Here is a 19,916-nt window from a genome sequence, read left to right as displayed (position 1 = left end):
CGGACGCGGACCCGATCCGGGGGTGTCGCAGGCCCCGCCCGCCAGGCCCCGGGAACTTGTGGTGAGTGGGCCGTTGAGGCTGGAGCAAACTGACTGGCTGGCGTTTCAGCTGTCCTAACAACGTTCACATTCTTTATTTTGCGTAAAACCGATCAGCGTCTGAATTCTTGAACTTAACAAGATTAATTCTAGCGATGCTTTTGCCCAGATTGACTCCAAATGTCGGGACTTGGCGGGAAAATATGAAACTGCAAACTGCAGTAAGGACTGACTCTCCTATGCTGGGCAAGAGACAGGTTAAAGGGTCTGTGACCTCTAAAGCTGTCACTTTCTCTGTGAAACTAGGAGGTGGAAAGGGGGGTAAAAAAATAAAATAAAAAAAAAGGCTGAATCTACCCTCCTTGTACCGGGGATAGTTACCCATACCTTCCAGGGTTTGTTAAAAACGTGTCCTGGGCTAGATGTGGCACCTTGCACATAACCAGCCAGGTCTACGCATAAAAATTCCTAACTTTGAGGAGTGATGGACCTTAAAGAAATTGGCTAAAATAGCAACAAGGGCTTAGTGTGAGACCTGAGCTTAGTCCCTAGTTTAATCTCTTACTAGAGTAGGAATCAGAGAGGAAAGATACAAATTTAACAGCTCTCGCTGATTTTTTTGAAGTCAAAACGTATCTATAAACTGTAGGTAAAACTGTAGGAGGAAACTTGGCTATTTTAGGGAGAAATGGAGAATCAAAAGTTAAGTTGATGTATTAGGGAGATTACAGCAGAAATGACTGTTGACCACATTTTATATTTGTATGGCTTTTCAGAGCACTTTAACTCACTAATAATGCATGAGAAATGAGAGTTCATTATTTTCATGGTAGCTGTTCTTTCTTTTCTACTAAAACTGAACATTCCTCAAGAGTCATTTTAATCATTTCATAGACTCAGTTGTAAATTGGAAGGGATTTTAAGCTTTCAATCCCCTTTCTTTTTTATAGGTGATGAAACGGGCCTTGAGTGAGGAAATAAGTTGGTTAATGTGACAAGTCGTGGCACTGGAACTTGTGCCACATTGTGGACACATATCGTGAGAGAAACTAGTACACCTTTATTTGATATACCTGCAATTTTCTCTGAAACCATTCTTCCACCTTCCCCTGGCATCACCTAATGAAGCAGAATTCCCCAAACCTGGAAATTGCATTGAGTTCCTAAATCTATAGCTTTCTATCACAGAGGTTTGTTAAAATATTTATTAAGGGGTTTGTTAAGAGGTTTATTCTGTCTTCATTAGACTGGGTTAGTAAAGGAAGGAACCTAAATGAGATTGGAAAGTTGGTAATCTCATTAATATATTAAAATATTCTCTTTCTTCTCCCTTATCAAGGCAAAAAAAGAGCCCAAATCTCTTGATATGACCATTTCCAGACTTCCATCATTTGTCTCAACAGTTTCCTCCAAATTTCAATTTTTTTATTTTGAAAGAATGAGAGAAATCAATTCAATTAGTAAGAACAATGACATTGAAGAAATACAATAATTTACTCTACACACACAAAACACCCCCACCCTTCTCCCATCCCTGGCACAATATCAAAACCATCAAAGCACATCTAACAAGAAGAAACACCAGTATGTAATGAAGAAAGCAAATTTTCATACTGCTGGATCCAAGTAACCCTTATCAAATGTCCTTCCCTCAGCTAAACTCCACCCACTGGAATAATAAAGAACTGTAGAGGTGACAACATTGGGGGTAACTTAGATCTCTGCTTACACTAGCAAAGTTCAGTGAAAATTCAACAGGAGTAGTGAATCTATTTGTCAGGGGAACACTGGGTACAACTCTTCAGTCAAATTTCACATGATTTAAGAGAACAATTTGAGATCCACAGACTTCTAACAGTACAAATCACTGCTCCCTAAGCCACAGCAGTGGAGAAGCTGCCAAATCCTGATGAGCTGCTGAGGATAATGGAAGCGAGGCAGCTTTGAACTTAAGAAAATTAACAAAAACACACGTTTACTGCTTCACTTTCAAACTGTGAGCTTAGTAGGTTGGGCTTGGACAAAAGCAAGGTGAAACTTACAATTTCATCATTTGAAGAACTAGATTATCTATTGACTGCATATATATTCCTTATTTTAATTAAATCAATATGAAGTATTTAAAACTTAAACAACTGTTAAAAGTAGAGGCTAATTAATTTTACATATAACTCAGTGCCTTAAATTGAAGGACCTTTTTCTTAAAGTGGTAGGTTTAAGTTTTCAGTTTAATCTATCAAGGGATTCCTCCATCCCATTTATTTTATATCAAAAGTAGGTTCTCTTTATAGGAGGTTTATTTTATTCTGTCTTCATTAGACTGGATTTGTAAAGGGAAGGATACCTATGCAGGATTAGTTCAAGATCAGAGCCTTCTCCTCCACGTGTGCATGCAGATACATAGTAAATATATTTTCCCACACATACAGTCTCACAGTCACATGCTTGCTAGAGTCCATCTCACAAAAACACTTCAGTAGTTAGCCGTATACATGTACATGCAGCAAGATGTGAGAGTTGCCCCAGAGTGATTAAAGATGGTGCACATATGTCTATGTGGGGAGGTCATTTTAGGGTATAGGTGTACACAAACCAACAGGGCCATTAACTTGTAGATTATATTTTCCCTTCCCTCCAAGATAAATAAAGCAAATGAAAAACACACACTGACATCTTCCTGGGTGTCATGGAGGCAACTGCCTGGAAGGTCCACTTTTTGCACTTTCACTTTCCTAAGACAACTTCACTTTGGCCTGAGGGGCCTTCTCATATAAGGAGGGCTGCTCCTCTGCTTTCCCAGCATTTCCTACGTTTCCTTGGGGTGAGAACTTCTTCTCAGAAGACCGGTCTTCAGGCTTTCGGGCAATCAGCAGGCGGCAGGTGAGTAGGATTCCAAACACCAGGGCATGGGCATAGCGTTTGAGAGGATCACCAACTAGCTGATGGAAGAAGAGCACAACCAACACCAGCAAAAGCAGGAAGAAGTTGGCCACATCTTTGGGACGTCCAGGCACAAGGGTCATGACAATGCCACAGGCCACCTCAAGCGCACCAATGCTTTTACGGAGGAGAATGGAATTGATCCCCATTTTCTTCAGCAGAGGAAGTGCTCGGACATAGGTCTTGTAAGCACGTTTCTAAAGTGGAATACCATAAGGAAATCACCACATTAACTATGAAGTTAATACAAGCAAGATCCTCCTTCCCCACCATTCCCTTTCCACATCAGCCAAGGGTATCCCATTTTTCTTACTGTTGCCCAAAACAAAAGCCTTGTAATTAAGATAAGAAGAAAAGCAAGCAATCTGCTGAGATCCCTGTAATTTAAATGATTTAAACTGTAGTAACAGCATGGAAGGTAAGAGATTTTGGCTTTATAGTTTAATTTTTTCCTAATTATAAATAATAAACAACATTAAGAATTTAAAAGAAATTTCATCAGGCCCATAAAAACTTGTACAGATTAGCCACATCCACAAGTGCCCACCTTGTCCAAACCCAGATGTATATGAATATTAACAAAAATGAAACAAGGCAAGGCACCGTATGGTAAAGCCTCACTAATTTGGACTTCCCTAATTTGAAATCCATGATAATCAGAAACTTCAGCTGAGTTGGAGTTTATATGTGACCTTGGTTAAAAAAAAAAAGTGTATGTGTGCTAAAGCAAGTAGAAAATTGAAATGTATGTAAATGTCAGCCCCTTGTGTATCTTTAAAATATAAGACAGAAATTATTCTCATGGTCATTGAGATAAATCCACAGGCCTTTACAAGACACTCCTTTGATTAACTTGGTTCAACTTCATTAATTTTAATTCAACAAATATTTATTGAACACCTACTATGGATTATTCGATGGAGATATACAGATGAATAAGACAGGGTCAAGAAGCTCTTGGTCTAGTAGGGGGAAAGAGATACATAAAGAGCATTATAAAGCAGCACGGTTAGCGGGAATATAACAGAGGTCTGCACAATGTCTAATAGTAGCCCAAAAGGAGACATCATAGGAGAGAGGAGGTAGTCACTGGATATAATCATATTTTTCACTATTCATAGTGGACTGATCCTCAGAGTAAATTGATGAGATTTTATTGTGTCTTATTGGGTTGGCCCACTGCTTTGTTTTCATTAAGTATCCATTAGTTCATTCAATATTTACTGTCTCCTTATGCTAGGCACTGGACTAGGTATCTGGATAGAGATATCAATTATTCAAAGGCCCTGCCTTCCTGAAGCTTGAGTTTATAAGACAAAGAATAGTTATGCAAATACATAAGTGCAATAACGTATTATGGGTGAGATCGGTTGATGTGGCTCAGTGGTTGAGCATCAACCCATAAACCCAAAGGTCATTGGTTTGATTCCCACTCAGGGAACATGCCTAGGTTGCAGGCTCGATCCCCAGTAGGGGAAATGCAGGAGGCACACGATCTCATCAATGTTTCTATCTCTCTGCCTTCCTCTCCCTTCCTCTCTCTAAAAATCAATGAAAATATTTTTAAAGTATTATGGGTGCTGAATAAAATTATGTAAGTGGGTACAGTGGAGGTACATCTAAAGAATGGTCAAATCTTCCTAAATGAGAAAAGCTAGAGTAGGAACTTAAAAGAACAATTGTTTGCAAGATCAATAAAGAAAGTGTATTGCAGGCAGGGGAAGCTGGATGAGCAAAGGCCCTGAAAAACAGAGTGGTATATTGTGCATACTGCCCCAGTTCAGCATAGGTTGGGGGAGGGAGGGGAGACATGAAGTTGGAGAGTTAGATATGAATCAGATCACATATGTTGTGTTATGGAGCTAGACTATATCCTGTAATCCAAGGGGAGCAATATAATTTGCTTGTAAGGAAACCAGGTAGGAAGCAAGGAAACCACGTAGAGACCTGGACTAGAGTAATGACAGTAAGGATTGAGGGAAGGGAACAGAGTCAAGGATACTTTGGATGCAAGATCGTCCAGTAAGAATTTGATGTCTTACTGAATGTGGACACTGAGGAAAAGAGAACACAATTCTCTGGTCTCTGGCTTGGGTGCCTGAGGTCAAGAAGGAGTAAGGAATTCAATTTCAGTTTTTCTGAGATGAAGTATCTCTAAGACATCTAAGTGGAGATGTTTGGTAGGCAGTCAGTAAGAGAGGTTTGCAGTAAAAATACAGAATGGATAATCATCAGTATGTCCAGGTAGAATGTGTACAGTGGGAAAAGTTGTGTGACACACATTTAAGAAATGGAGAGAAGAAAAGTGTCCACGAAGTAAACAGAAGAAAGTATGGTCAGAAAAGTATGAGGAAAACTAGCAGAGACAGGGTCATGGGGGCCAAGAGGAGTTTTAAGAAGTGACTAGTCAAATGAACATTCAGAAGTAGAATTGTTGGATGATGTGGCAGTTCTATTTTAATTTTTTTATTAACCTCCATATTGTTTTCCATATTGTCTGAACCAATTTACAATCCCACCAACAGTGAATAAGGGTCCCCTATTCTCCACCCTTACCAGCAAAATAAAAACACTAATTTGAAAAGGTATATGCACCCCTAAGTTCATTTACAATAGCCAAACTATGAAAGCAACCTACGTGTCCATCAATAAAGGGATGAGATGTCACATTCTCATTCTCTCTCTCTCTCTCTCTCTCTCTCTCTCTCTCTCTCTCTCTCTCATTACTCAGCAATATGAAAGAATGAAATCTTATCATTTGAGATAGTGTGCTTTTTTGCTAGAGGCTATTATGCTAAGTGAAATAAGTAAGTAAGATAGAGAAAGACAAATACCATATGATTTCACTTTTATGTGGAACAGAAACAGACTCATGGATTTGAAGAACAAACTGAAGGTTGCCAGGGGGGAGGATGTGGAAGGATGGATGAAAAAGGTGAAGGGGAATAAGAGACACAAACTTACAGTTAAGCCGGGACCGGTTTGGCTCAGTGGATAGAGCGTCGGCCTGCGGACTGTAAGGTCCCAGGTTCGATTCCGGTCAAGGGCATGTACCTTGGTTGCGGGCACATCCCCAGTGGGGGGTGTGCAGGAGGCAGCTGGTCGGTGTTTCTCTCTCATCGACGTTTCTAACTCTCTGTCCCTCTCAATTCCTCTCTGTGTAAAATCAATAAAAAATATATTTAAAAAAAAAACAAAAAAAAACAAAAAAACTTACAGTTAAAAAATAAATAAGTCTTGGGAATATAGAACAGGGAATATAGGCAATAATATTGTTAATAACTTTGTACAGTGAGAGATGGTTACTACACTTATTGTGCTGATAAATTATAAGGTATAAAATGTAGAATCACTATGTTGTACACCTAAAATTAATATAATTTTGTATGCCAATAATACTTTAATAATTTAAAAATTAAAATAGAAAAAGGAAGATGTTAGTCAAAAGCATCAGATGCAAGACAAGTATTGTAAGAATTTGGCAGAAAGCCAATTTGACCTCTCAGAAGCATCTGGCACTTAGAATAGTGTTCACACTCTCTAGGTTTTGAACAAATGTTAAGTCATTTCTCTCACTTCTGGACGAGTAAATGCAACATTATTTCATGAGTTAATTACCATGAGTAGTACAAGATAACCCCCTATGAGGACTGTTAAAAGACAGATGTTATCATTTAAAAAACATGGATTTGGATTCAAACAGGCTTGGGTTCAAATCTCATCCCTGCCTCTTTCTAGTTGAGTGTCCATAGGCAAATTATTTGAGCTCTCTGAATCTCATCTTCCTTAATAGGGCTGTGACTAAGGTTAAGTAAGTGAGGCTATTTGCCTTGAATACAAAATTTAAGAGAGTAGCAAAAATACTAATTGATTAAGGTAAATAATATCCATAACAAACAAAATGTCAAAATTTTAAATAAAGGTGGGATCCAACTCTACATTTGCACAACCCTGACTCACTCACCTCTTCCTAATCCCATTCCTGTAGATCCCATCTTTATTTACAATTTCACTTTATTGGAGTCCCTACCGTGCTCCTGAGCATATAAGAAAATACAAAATGTTAGTCAGTCTTCCTTCCTCTTTCCATTTTAGTTTAAATTGGGGATTTTCAGAGAGAAATTATGAGAGGGGTTGACTAGTAGGCAGAGTAAAACCCTGGGCTAAATTGAACCAGATCCACAAGGAACAGAGCAGAGCTGAGAGTTAGGTTACCTGGTGGTGAGGAAAAACCTTCCAATTGTCCCTCTATTAATTTAGATACCTGCCCACTCTCTCCCCCTCGATTCTGGTGACTGCAATAGGGGGGCATTAGAAAAAAAAATCTAGACCCAATAGGTTTGCTTAACACGTTTAAGTAAAGACTATTTCTATTAGTTACACAAAGCTCCCCAAGAGGCAATTCCTACATCCTGAGGGTAAGCTTCTGGAATGATGAACACAGTAGCAAAGAAGAGTTTCTTACCATCATTTTAGAATCAAAACCTTCCCAATGCTGGCTGAGTGGCTTCTGCAAAGTGCTCCTTTTTTGGTTAGGGTTAACCACCCATTATTCAATAATAGATTCTGATCTATACTATAGTGGAATCTGTATCCTAGGGCCAAATTCTGGGCCTTTAAATCATGTCCCTGTGATTTCAGTGATCTTTTTTCTCTCCATTTGGTATAACTCTATATTACTTTTTTGGTGATTTATCTAACCTCTTAAACTGCAACTATGAATATTTTTATGCAGCTGTTGCCTCTATTTCCTCCTTACTCAAGAAGAAACTATATTTGGATAAGTTATGTCATCAAATCATTAGTTCAAATCTGAATAGGTACAGACAGCATCTATTCTCCAAGACTCAAGACAGGGAATACTTAATTTGTTAAAAATAGAACTAAGCTTAGATAGGGTCTTGATATCATAGGAAGCCTTTTATTCTTTTTTCTGTATAATGGGATGGTGACATCAAAAGATTGCCAGTCCCATCAATGTTTAGTCCAGGCCACCTCAATTCTAATCTACACTAATAAAAGAGAAAATGCAAATTGACTATACCTTCACTATATCCACCAGCCAATCAAGAGTGAGTATGCAAATTAACACAACAAAGATAGAGGATTAATTTGCATACACAGGCCCTGAGCAGCCAGGGGCGTTCCACACTGCCTCAGCCACTCCGGGCCTCTGAGCAGCATGGGAAGGCAGAAAGGCAGCTCTGGTCTGAGTGAAGCAGTGCTGGCAGCCAGGGGAAGGAAGGCCCATTCTTGCACGAACCTTTGTGCATCAGGTCTCTAGTATTAATAAAGAGGGTTGTTGTAAGAATAAAGAGGGTTGACTCACTGACTCTCCCAAAAGACTTGCAATTCGCCTTGTTAGGTACATTTCCTTTCCATTACAATGACCGAGACACTGTAATCACAGTTTCCGATTAGGGAAAGGAGTCAGGAAAGAGAATGTTTCAACTCCCTTAATCAAAGGCAATCATCCAGCAATATTCTTGGGCCAGGATTCTTAAGATAAGCTAAATTACAATTTCCCTTTTGTCCCTAGACTGCTTGGAGAAAATTGCTAAGTACTTTTTTTGAATGTCATTTCATTTATTTAGATTTTTAATTTCTTTCCTCTTTTTCTTTCTTTTTTGCTCTTTTTTTTTCTCTTTTTTAGTACCTCAGTTTCCCATTTTGTAAATTAAATGAGCATTTTGGAGATTTAGTCAAAGAATCATAGCATCAACCAAGGGCCATAGGTACACAATAATGAACTATACCATTAGAAATCCATAAATTTGCAAACAACAGTAATTATTTTAATAATAATAGTGTTGAATCAAGCAGATCCATTCTTGTCATGTGGAGAGAGATGATTCAGATATGAATCAAAAGCATATGGAGTCTTCCTTTAGTCATATCTTTTTTGTCATTTATTCTTCACAATATTTCAGGGTCCATGATCTCATATTAATGACATTAAATATGAACAGCTAAAAAATGTCTAATAATATTCATCTTTAATTACAATTAACAACAGATCCAAGCCAGATACTAGGATAAAATAGGAATATGGAGCAAGTTTTTTGGTCCACTTTAGTTCACCGATGCCAATTAAGAAAAAGAAAAAATAATTTGGCCGATATACTGCATTATCACATTTATATAATGGTCAAAAGCAGGTAAAACTAATTTATATTGTTAGAAGTCAGTATATCAATTGCCCTTGGAGCGGTAATAATGATAAGGGGTATTGGGGGGGGGGGGCAGTTTCTGAGGTGCTGGCTATATTCTGTCTCTTGATGTGGGTGCTGGTTATACAGGAGTAAAAAATTCCTTGCACTTAATGTGCACATTTTATTAGGTATGTTATACTTCAATAAAATATACAGGGAAGAAACTATATGAAAGCAGAAGAGGATACTGACAAAAATACTTGTCAAAGCCCATACTACATACAACACAAAGAGTGAACCTAATGTAGACTACAGACATTAGTTAATCATTATGTTTACAGGCAGTCCTCAGGTTATGTTGGACTCGATGTATGTTTATATTGCCATCTCCCATTTATAGTATTTATAAAAAAAATAAAATTCTGTTATTTTGACATATGTACATATGTGCTTTATGATTTTTGTTATTTATTTACCACAAGTAAAGGTCAGGACTTGTTATCTTTCTTTTAAATTTTTTTTACTGTTTCACTTCATTGCTGCTGTGTGAATGTGAATATGAAGGTGCTTATGTAGGTGGGTTCCGACTTACAGCGAAAATCGTGTTACGTCGCACCATAGGAACAGATCTCCGATGTAACCAGAGGACCTACTGTAGATATTGGCTCATCAATGGTAACAAATGTAGTACACTAATACAAGATGCTAATAATAGGGAAAATAGGCGGGGGGTATATGGGAACTCTGTACTTTCTGCTCAATTTTTCTGTAGCCTACAACTGCCCTCCCCAAAATAAAGTTCATTAATTGAAAAAAAAACACAACTCAGTCTGGTTGCTATCTTACACCATAATGCCTATATAAATGCTGTAAAATTTACTGACTCAAGTATGATTTACCTAAATCCTTGTAGGATAAAATGCCACATGTGGATCACAGATCATTTCTTAAATGCAATAAAAAGCCATCATATGTTTAATTGCCAAATATCCACATGAAGGATAAACATATTTTAAGCACTACATTATATATATATATATATATATATATATATATATATAGAGCACTACATAATATATATATATTTTAAGCACTACATTTTATATATATATATATATATATATATATATATATATATATATATATATATATAATACTGTAATATATAACCACTTCATAGGATGCTCACCTAGAGAGGAAGCTGGGAACCCTAGTCCTACTAACAAAGGTGGATCCCTCCCTGATTACATTTTAGGGCAAAAGAGTCTGGTTTCTACTCTCAATCAAAAGTTACCCTGATGCCAAAACAGGTTTGGCTCAATGGATAGAGCATCAGCCTGCGGACTGAAAAATCCCGGGTTCGATTCCAGTTAAGGGCATGTACCTTGGTTGCGGGCACATCCCCAGTGGGGGGTGTGCAGGAGGCAGCTGATCGATGATTCTCCCTCATCGATGTTTCTAACTCTCTATTCCTCTCTCTTCCTCTCTGTAAAAAAAAAAAAAAAAAAAAAAAAAAAAAAAAAAAAAAAAACAATAAAATATATATTTAAAAAAAGTCACCCTGAAACAAGCACAATTGTTGGCCATTGAGAGGTTACAAGCTCCCTGGCATAAGCTCTAATATAGTTTAGCTTGGGATGGCTAGCTGTGGAACTAAGCAAAGTCATTTTGCAGCTCAGGGTCACCTTCCTCTCTGAGGGAATAAACATACTGTGCCACTTCAGAGAACAGTCACATCAGTTAATTACTGTCTTATTGCTTTGTTGGAAAGCAATTAATGGCAGTGATTGGAAGCATAAAAGATTACCTATGGACATTAAATAAACTGCCCAAATATATCTGGAGTGTTTCCCCAGGGTAACACAAACAGGAGGGCACTTACCTATAGATAAGTAATAGCTCAAATCAACAAACCTTCCCTATGAGTGGATGCAAAGAAGCAGAGACTTGCCCTGTCTTTCTGAAGGCCAAAATCCATTGGCTTTCCTGTGACAGGAATTTTGGTGTTTCTTTTACTATTTTTAATGTGGCCCCTTGTGCTTACAGGATGGAACCTCTGCTATAAGGAGCTGAATGTACAGCAAGTCAACCATTCATATTTTCCTCATCCCTGCACAGCCAGCTGCTTAGCAGCATTTGTGAGCGCTCTCTTCAATTTCAAGTGAATTAATAAAGGCATTTAGTCAAAGGAGTGGTTGGTCATGTTAAATTCACATGGGATTTAGAATACTCTAAAATGACAACTTCCTAAATCTGGAGGAGGTATAGGACAACACACACAACATGGGCTATTCCAGAAAGGCACCCGGAAATTCTGCATGGGATCCATTGTGTATTACCCATCAGCAAGTGTGGAGTTTTCAGTATTAGCTGATTGCTTAACGCCTATTCACCAGGGCAAATGAAAATAACATCTTGTTCTTCTAAATGTCTGATTTTAATCCCTCAATTTGGAAATCCCTCAAGTGAGGAATTCACTGCATAAAATAGAATCAATTATCAATATCACCTCACTCAGAACATTTTTGAAACACCTATCATATACAAAAACTATACCAGATGCTTCCATATGTAATCTCAGTTAATATTTATAATAACCTTCTGAGGTAGGTATATTATCCTCATTTTATAGATCAGGAAATTGAGACACTAACTCAGGATTCAAAGTATATGACTCAAAGCCTATACTCTTTCCACTAATTTCTCCTGGCTTCCCTGGTAGAGACAGGAAATAAGTTCATAGTCATTTGTCTGTTTGGTTTTTAGCAGTGATTCTTCAGAGAGGTGGTAACACCTAAGCATTGCACTATTGGCGTTAGAACAATAAAAAGAAAAAAGAAAAAAATTGAATTTGAAAAATAGGTTTCAAAGTAAAATGAAACCCCAAGGTATGAATTGGAACAGTTTAATTCATACAGAAAAAGGAGAGAGAATGTGCCAAATTATTTCAAGAATCTGTTGTAGCCGAAACCGGTTTGGCTCAGTGGATAGAGCTTCGGCCTGAAGACTGAAAGGTCCCGTGTTCGATTTCAGTCAAGGGCATGTACCTTGGTTGTGGGCACATCCCCAGTAGGGGTTGTGCAAGAGGCAGCTGATCGATGATTCTCTCTCATCGATGTTTCTAACTCTCTATCCCTCTCTCTTCCTCTCTGTAAAAAAAAAATCAATAAAATATATTTTTTAAAAAAAGAAGAATTTGTTGTAAATTCTGACATCCAAAATAGCAGTTATAACCATTTAGTGACTCCTCTATTGAAAGTACTGAATCATGGAATCTGCTCCAACAATAACTTACCCTATGATCTTGGATCAGTTATCCATCAGTAAAATAAGAATAAATAATAAAACACTTCACAGAGTTGTTTTAAAGAACAAATAATATTAAAACAACAATATTTTGAGATCTTATCAATAAAGGCCACCAGTGTCAATAAAAGACTAATTCCATTGATGCAGAGGAATCATTTCTAAATTGGAAACAGAAAATCCCAGATAATCATCTCAGCTGATCTAGTGTTGGGGTCCTGAGAGGCTGTAGCCCCCTTCAGAATCAGGAAATAGCTCTTAAACTATATAATTGAGAATCAAAGAGAGAAATCTGAAGGATGGTGACCAGCCAAGACAGTGCTACAGTGATTCATTCATTCATCCATCCATTTAACAAATGTAAATTAAGCACCTTCTTTGTACTATAACTGAATTTTCCCCGTTTCCTATGGGTTCAAGAATAAAGCTGTGTCAGTCCAGGCACTATTCAGTAGGGCCTACCTCAGATAGCCATTTCCAGCTTGGGGCCCAGTAGTCTATACAGGAGGGGACTCTGGAAAAGGACAATCTAAAAATCCCCCTCAAGCTTAATACTACTGTGAAGTCTATCTCCCTGCTAGATATAGTTCTTCCATTCGCTCCAGATACCCCTGAGCACAGAAGCACAGAATTGTGTGTAAACACGAACACACACACACACACACACACACACACACACACACACACACACTGGTTCTCTACACTGTTTTAGATTATATCTATTTGAATATGTTCCTTTGTACGATAAGAAATCTTCACATTTGTTTCTTCTGCCTTTCATTAGATGGCAATAGACAGCCCACTCCCTAGGAAGAAACCTACTATAAACCCATTTGTGGCTGCTTCTCCTCATGAGCTCCTGCTAAGCTGATAGAAAGCTTCCCGGTGACTCCATTTTAGTTGGATTGCCTGCAGAACCTAGCGCTGTATGTAGAGTGCAACTTAGGGGGTGGGGGCTGGAAAGCAGCTGAGCAGGGTCTGGGGGACAGAGAATATACTGAAGAAGGGTACTGTGTCCCCAAGGAAAAGGGAAAGCTTAAAATACCTAAGGTGCCACAAAAACATATAAATATATGCAAAGTAAAGAAACAGAGCATATTCATTTATTTGTAATCTAACACTACACTACTACTGCAAAGACAAAAATGTAGTGGCATTCCCCCTCCACCCAGTCCCTCTGCCTTTGGTGGCTTCTGATACCTCATCTCTCCTCTGCAGGCTGCCTTGGATATTCTTTTTGACCTGATTTCAATTCAATCTGGTCAAACATGTTGGAGGAAGGGAAGGAAGAGGGAGAAACTTATTAGAATTTGCCACTGGAGCTAGACCTAGGCCCTTGAGTACCAGCTACCCTCCCCATCACAGGGTGATCCTGTGGTGAGGGAGACATGGAAAGCACCAGTTCTATCCCTGAGACAGAAGCCAGAGCTACCTGCAAACATCAGTTGAACATATACAATTTATTTGCCAGTCTCGAGTTGAGGGGCCCTGGAAGGTTCCACAATGGGCTCCAGGATTGTTATGTATTCCTACCAAGCTGTGGGGCTATTCCTCCTTGCCACAGCCCTAAAGAGGAGTCCCTCTTATCTCTCTTCTCTCTCTTCTTATTTCTTCTCTAAGCTCCTTTCCTTCTTGACCTTGAGAACCCAGTAATGGGCTCCCTCTTATTACTGGCAGTCTGGCAACAAGAGAAAGTGAGAACCAGATTCTTTTCAGCCGAGGCTGGGAAACAAAGAGTCAAAGTGACAGGGGTGAGTCCAGAAACTGAAAGTGCTGGAAACATCTCCTGCCATCTCCTCGTTCTCTAAGGCAGAAGAACAAGTCCTCTTCATGCCAACTGGGGAGCCCAGCCCCCAGGTTGCAGAGGCGATGCTTTGGCCAGTCACCTTCTGTGATTCCAACTCTGCAGAGGGGAAAACCTTCAGAGGGCCTGGCTCTGGGCATCCATGGGAGGCAAGGTGGGGATTAAGGACTATTGCAGAATAGAAAAGGCAGACTACAGATTGTGCAGATTAGCCCACAAGCATAACAAAATAAAACAAAACATCCAGCTCTCCCCTGAGAGAAGGTGAAGAAGCAAGCTCTTGGTGACCTTTATTTGGACCAAGATGCTTTGTCTCAAGGATACAGACACACGCCCAGACTGCTAAGGGAATACTATCAGTTCTCTGCCAGCGATGAAGAATACCTTTCCCCGCCCCTAAAATTTTGTCTTAGTAGCCCATTCTCCCCCTGCCTTTTCCCATCTTCCCTTTTGTTCTTCCCGAAGATAAACTCTCCAGCTGGCTAAACTCTTAGCTTCAAGGGAAGGAATCAGACTTGCAGACTGGTTGTCCGATTTTGGGTGTGCTGGAAGAAGAGAAGGGTTCTGCCGGTGACAGTTGTTAGGCAGGTCTCAGCCTTCTGGATTGCTTGGGGCTGAGGGGTACTCACTGGGTAACCCCTCCCCCAACAGGCATCAGTGGCTGAAGAGCAGTTGCTCTCGGCATAGCCCACAAATGAAATTGCTGCTGTCCAGCTGCTACTTCGGAGCTGCAAAGTTGTTGGGAAGAGGGGAGGGTCCGGGTGGGTGGGGGTTAAGGGGATGAGACTGTGGACTAGGAAGAAAAAAACGGGAGAGGAATTCACTATCCCTTGGGGGTGCGTTCCTCATCACCCATTTGCTTCACTTACCATCTCATTGTAGGCATCCTTGCTGAGCCTGGGGGTCAACTTGATAGTCCCCATAAAAACAAAGAAGAGTCCCAGGGCCACTGAGAGGGCCACGACAGTTACGGTTCTGGGGGATGCCATGAAGTCACCAAGACAGGTCCCAACTAATCCTCTGCTTTGCGCACCGCACCGCGTGTGTCTAAAGCGCTGGCAGTTAACAGAGAAAACAAGAGGGACGCTGCAGAGGCTGCAGGCAGCTAGAATGACAAAGGGAGAGGAGGGAGCTAGAGAGAAAAACTGAGATCCAGATTCTACCTCTCTCACTACAACAATTGCTGGGTCCTAATGCCCTACGTCAGCTCCTCACTGGCCTAAAGCACACTCTCAAAGTTAAAAGAAGCCCTAAACTGAGATGGAAATTTCAAGTCTTACATGTGGAAAAAGTAGGTTAGGCTTCAAGCTCAGTTCCTGAGTTGCCTCTGGAATGAGGATTAGGAATGACCTCATTCCTACCACTTCCCACCAGGTGCATGTTTCACCTCTGTAGTCCTCTGTTATAATTTTTTCCAACCTCTCTCATTTTCTCCCATTTCCTTTCTCTCAATCAAATCATCGATCCTCAAAGTTGCTGTTTTCTGCAATTGGTAACACTCAAGGATAAAACTGAAAAGTTGTCAGATTTGATTGCTGCCAAAGACTCTCTTTATCTTCCTCTAAAACCTTTCATGGCTCCCATTGCCCATTGGTTCAACTCCAGAGTTTTAAGCTTTTCATTCAAGACCCCTGGCTTATCTTCCATTAGCTCCCACTGCCAGGTGCCACCCCTCTTCTCCTCTCTACTCATGGTCCCATACAACCTGAGCTTTCCAACCTCCATTACATTCCCTTTCACCACTTTCCCACTCTTCACTAACATTCAATCTTTTCTTCAATGTCACCTCATCCATAAAGACTTCCCTGATCTATTCTCAGCAGGATTTTATTTCTTTCTCCTCTGATTTCTAAAATAACATATATATATATATATATATATTGGCTGTTTGCTGTTTATTTATTGAAAATGCTAGATACTACCCTTTAATTGTATTAACTAAGTTATCTTTACAGCAATATCATGAGCTAGGTATGAGCTCCCATTTTATGTATGAAATGTTGAAGGATAAGGAAGTTAAGTAAGCAACTTGCCCAAGAGTATATGCTAGTAAATGGAGAGCCAGAATTCCATCCTAGGCAGTCATTTCCAGAGCCTGAGTTCTTAACCATTACTCTACTACCTCTTTGTATAATAATTTACATAATCAGTATGGCACTTACTTGATATTGCTTAACACTGTAATTACACACACACACACACACACACACACACACACACCTATTTGATAGGCAGTTTTCATTAAGAGAGAGAGAACAGTCTGGAGTCAGTCTCAGAAGGTCCAGGGATTAAATCCCAAGTCTGCCACTAACTTTGTGGCAGATAAGTTGCATAACTTATTTAGCCTCCATTTCAAAATATATATTTTTATTGATTTCATAGAGGAAGGAGAGGGAGAGAGAGAGAGAAACATCAGTGATGAGAGACAATCATTGCTTGGCTGCTTCCTGCACACCCCACACTGGGGATTGAGCCTGAAACTCAGTCATGTGCCCTGACCGGGAATTGAACTGTGATCTCCTGATTCATAGGTCAACACTCAACCACTGAGCCATGCCAGCTGGGCAGTTTCCACATTTATAAAATACTAGAGGCCGGTACATGGATTTGGGCACTGGTGGGATCCCTCGACTTGGCCTGCACTCTTTCACAATCTGAGACCTCTCAGGGGATGTCAGAGAGCCAGTTTCAGCCAGATCCCCACAGGCCAGGCCAACAGACCTCATCAGTGCACAAATCTGTGCACCAGGCCTTTAGTATGCATATAGGATCTTTGGTTAATATCTTCCTCCCTATCCCCTTCCCTCTGAGATTCATCAGTCTGTTCCATGTTTCCATGCCTGTGGTTTTCACTCCTTCATTGAACATCTGCTCCGCCCTCCTCACAGTGATCATTTGATCATTGTGCATCATAGCTATGTGCTGGTTGGCTGGTCGACTGATTGGCCTGTTACTTAGGCTTTTATATATATAGATGGAAGAAAATTCTGCCTCAAAGGTTTTTTGTAAAAATTTCATATGTGTAAGTCAATTGCCTAGCAAGTGTCTAACATGTGATTCCTTGATGGATGTAGTTCTCCTCTTGCTTCTTCTGCCTTTCAAATCCACTTCACAATTAGTTTAGATTACAAGCATTTAATAGGTAGGGATAACTTATATACATCCCCCATAGTACCTAGAGCAACACCTTTTGTGCGTCACATCTTAATAAACCTTTGTTGGAAAAATTGATGAATTTAAATGCAAATATATCTGGAAGTGGTAACACTTTAATATTTTTTTATGGATTTCAGAGAGAGGAAGGAAGAGGGAGAGAGGGATAGAAACATCAATGATGATGAGAGAGAATCACTGATGGGTTGCCTCCTGCATGCCCCTTACCAGGGGACTGAACCCAAAACCCAGGCATGTGCTCTGACCTGGTATCTAACCATGATCCTCTAGTTCATGAGTCAGTGCTCAACCACTGAGCTGCATCATCCGGGCAACACTTTAATCTTTAGCAATCATTTATAGCTTATGATGGAAGAATTTCATACTCTTTTCTTATTCAAATTCAACCTATGAATTACTGAGTGCCTACAATGTGCATACTGTAGGAATACACTAATAAATGAGTTATAAACCTTATTCCCAATGAGCTTGTTGTATAGTAGAGAATAGGGTTTATTAAAGAGGAGAGAATTTCGCCTTGACTGGTTTGGCTCAGTGGATAGAGGGTTGGCCTGCAGACTGAAAGGTCCCGGGTTCGATTCCGGTCAAGGGCATGTACCTTGGTTGCGGGCACATCCCCAGTAGGGGGTGTGCAAGAGGCGGCTGATCAATGATTCTCTCTCATGGATGTTTCTAACTATTCCTCTCTCTTACTCTCTGAAAAATCAATAAAATAAAAAAATATTAAAGAGGAGAGAATTTCTTTGTACATACAAGAAAGACTGGAAAGAATAAACCAAAATGAAATATCCTACATTGAATATGTCAGTAAAATGGGCACTTAATGCCCTAGCTGATTTTTCTCAGTGGATAGAGCATTGGCCTATCATTGATGTTTCTCTCTCTCTTTCCCTTTGAAATCAATAAAGAAATTTTTTAAAATGTCCACTTAAGGAAGCCCATTCATATAGTTAAGCAACTGATTAAAATATATATATATACTGCCCTAACCGGTTTGGCTCAGTGGATAGAGCATCAGCCTGCAGAATCAAGGGTCCCAGATTCGATTCCAGTCAGGGGCATGTGCCTTGGTTGTGGGCACATACCCAGTGGGGAGTGTGCAGGAGGCAGCTTATCAATGTTACTCTCTCATCAATGTTTCTGACTCTCTGTCCTTCTCCTGTCCTCTCTGTAAAAAAATCAATAAAATATATTAATATTTTAGTATACATATATTTATTAATATATATATATATATATATATATATATATATATATATATATATATATATATATATATACTATTTTCCCTTTCAAATTATATGATAATGGGAATAATACTATTCATTATAAAAATGTATAAAACACTGAATTATAAGTAATATAAGGAAAAATAATTCATGACTACAACATGGAGAGATAAACATTGTTAATATTTGGACAATATTTTAATGGACTTTTTTAAGTACCTCTCTATGTACAAAATAGATATAAATTAGTTTTTCAAAATTCGATCCTACTATAGAGTCAGTTTTATACCCTTTTTTGTAACTTGTTAGCATTTTTGCATATCTAAGACTGTCTTTAAATCACAGTCTTTTTAAAAAATGATTTCATAATACTTCAGCATCATTTAAATATACTATAATTTATTTAACTATTCTCTTATTGCTAGATATTGATGTTGTTTCAATGACTGTTGCTTGTATACATGAAGATAAAAATTTTATTGTATATGAATTCCTGAATTTTCCTTAGGATTAATTTCTAGAAGTTGAGTGGGTCCAAATTACAAACTTTTATTACATGTAATTTATGTATATAAAGAGCTACTTTTACTTATTACTTAGAGAATGCCAGACACTATGCTCAGTGACTTGCATATATTGTGAGATTAGTATTGTCAATTCTCTCCATTTTATGAATGAGGAAATGGATCAAGGAGTGAGGCAGTTCCCTGAGTTCAGATCAGGGTTACCACCTTTGGGGTATTCAACTTAAACCTGTGTTGTTTCTCAGTATGCTGCTGCTGTTCCTTTAATTCATTTAAGAGGTATGAATGTTTAAAAGACTCTTGATACATATTATTAATGTGATTTCCAGAAAAGAAATTTACCCTCCCATCAGCAGTACAGAAGTGTGTACACTTCACCACATCAGATCTGCATTGAGAATTTCAGTTTTTCATCTTCACCAATTTCATTCATTTAAAAATTTGTATTTCATAAGATATTAGTGTGTTAAAATATTTTTCAGATACTTATTAGTTATATGTATATCTTCTGTTTATGTGCTTTTCCATTTTTGTATTGGTGGTTTTAATTGATTCATAAGAGCTCTTTATAGCATACTGACATCAATCATGTTTTTAATATTTTTCCATTTGTGTTTGCCAATAAATTTGATGGAGTCAACTCTAGGAATGCTTTTAGGATTTTCCCATTGTTTTTATGCTTAGAAAGGTTTTCCCAGTTTCAGGATTAAACATTTGCCTATATTTCCTTAAAGCTGTCTTACGTGGG

The 19,916-nt window shown here is 38.9% G+C and overlaps 1 protein-coding gene across 1 annotated transcript; it reads right to left on the bottom strand.

Moving 5' to 3' along the window:
- Nucleotides 1-1,445: 1,445 nt before the first annotated feature.
- Nucleotides 1,446-15,361, bottom strand: TMEM35A (transmembrane protein 35A). The gene is made up of 2 exons (XM_084871222.1): nt 15,111-15,361; nt 1,446-3,176 (listed from the first exon to the last, which is right to left on the bottom strand). The coding sequence occupies exons 1-2, from the start codon at nt 15,228-15,230 to the stop codon at nt 2,772-2,774; spliced, it is 525 nt and encodes a 174-aa protein (XP_084727348.1). The 5' UTR covers nt 15,231-15,361; the 3' UTR covers nt 1,446-2,771.
- Nucleotides 15,362-19,916: the final 4,555 nt, after the last annotated feature.

This window comes from Pipistrellus hanaki (genome assembly GCF_964339955.1).
Source record: "Pipistrellus hanaki genome assembly, chromosome: X".
Classification (NCBI taxonomy): Eukaryota; Metazoa; Chordata; class Mammalia; order Chiroptera; family Vespertilionidae; genus Pipistrellus; species Pipistrellus hanaki.
Note: the sequence above shows the minus strand (reverse complement) of the source record. Positions and strands in the feature narration are given on the sequence as shown.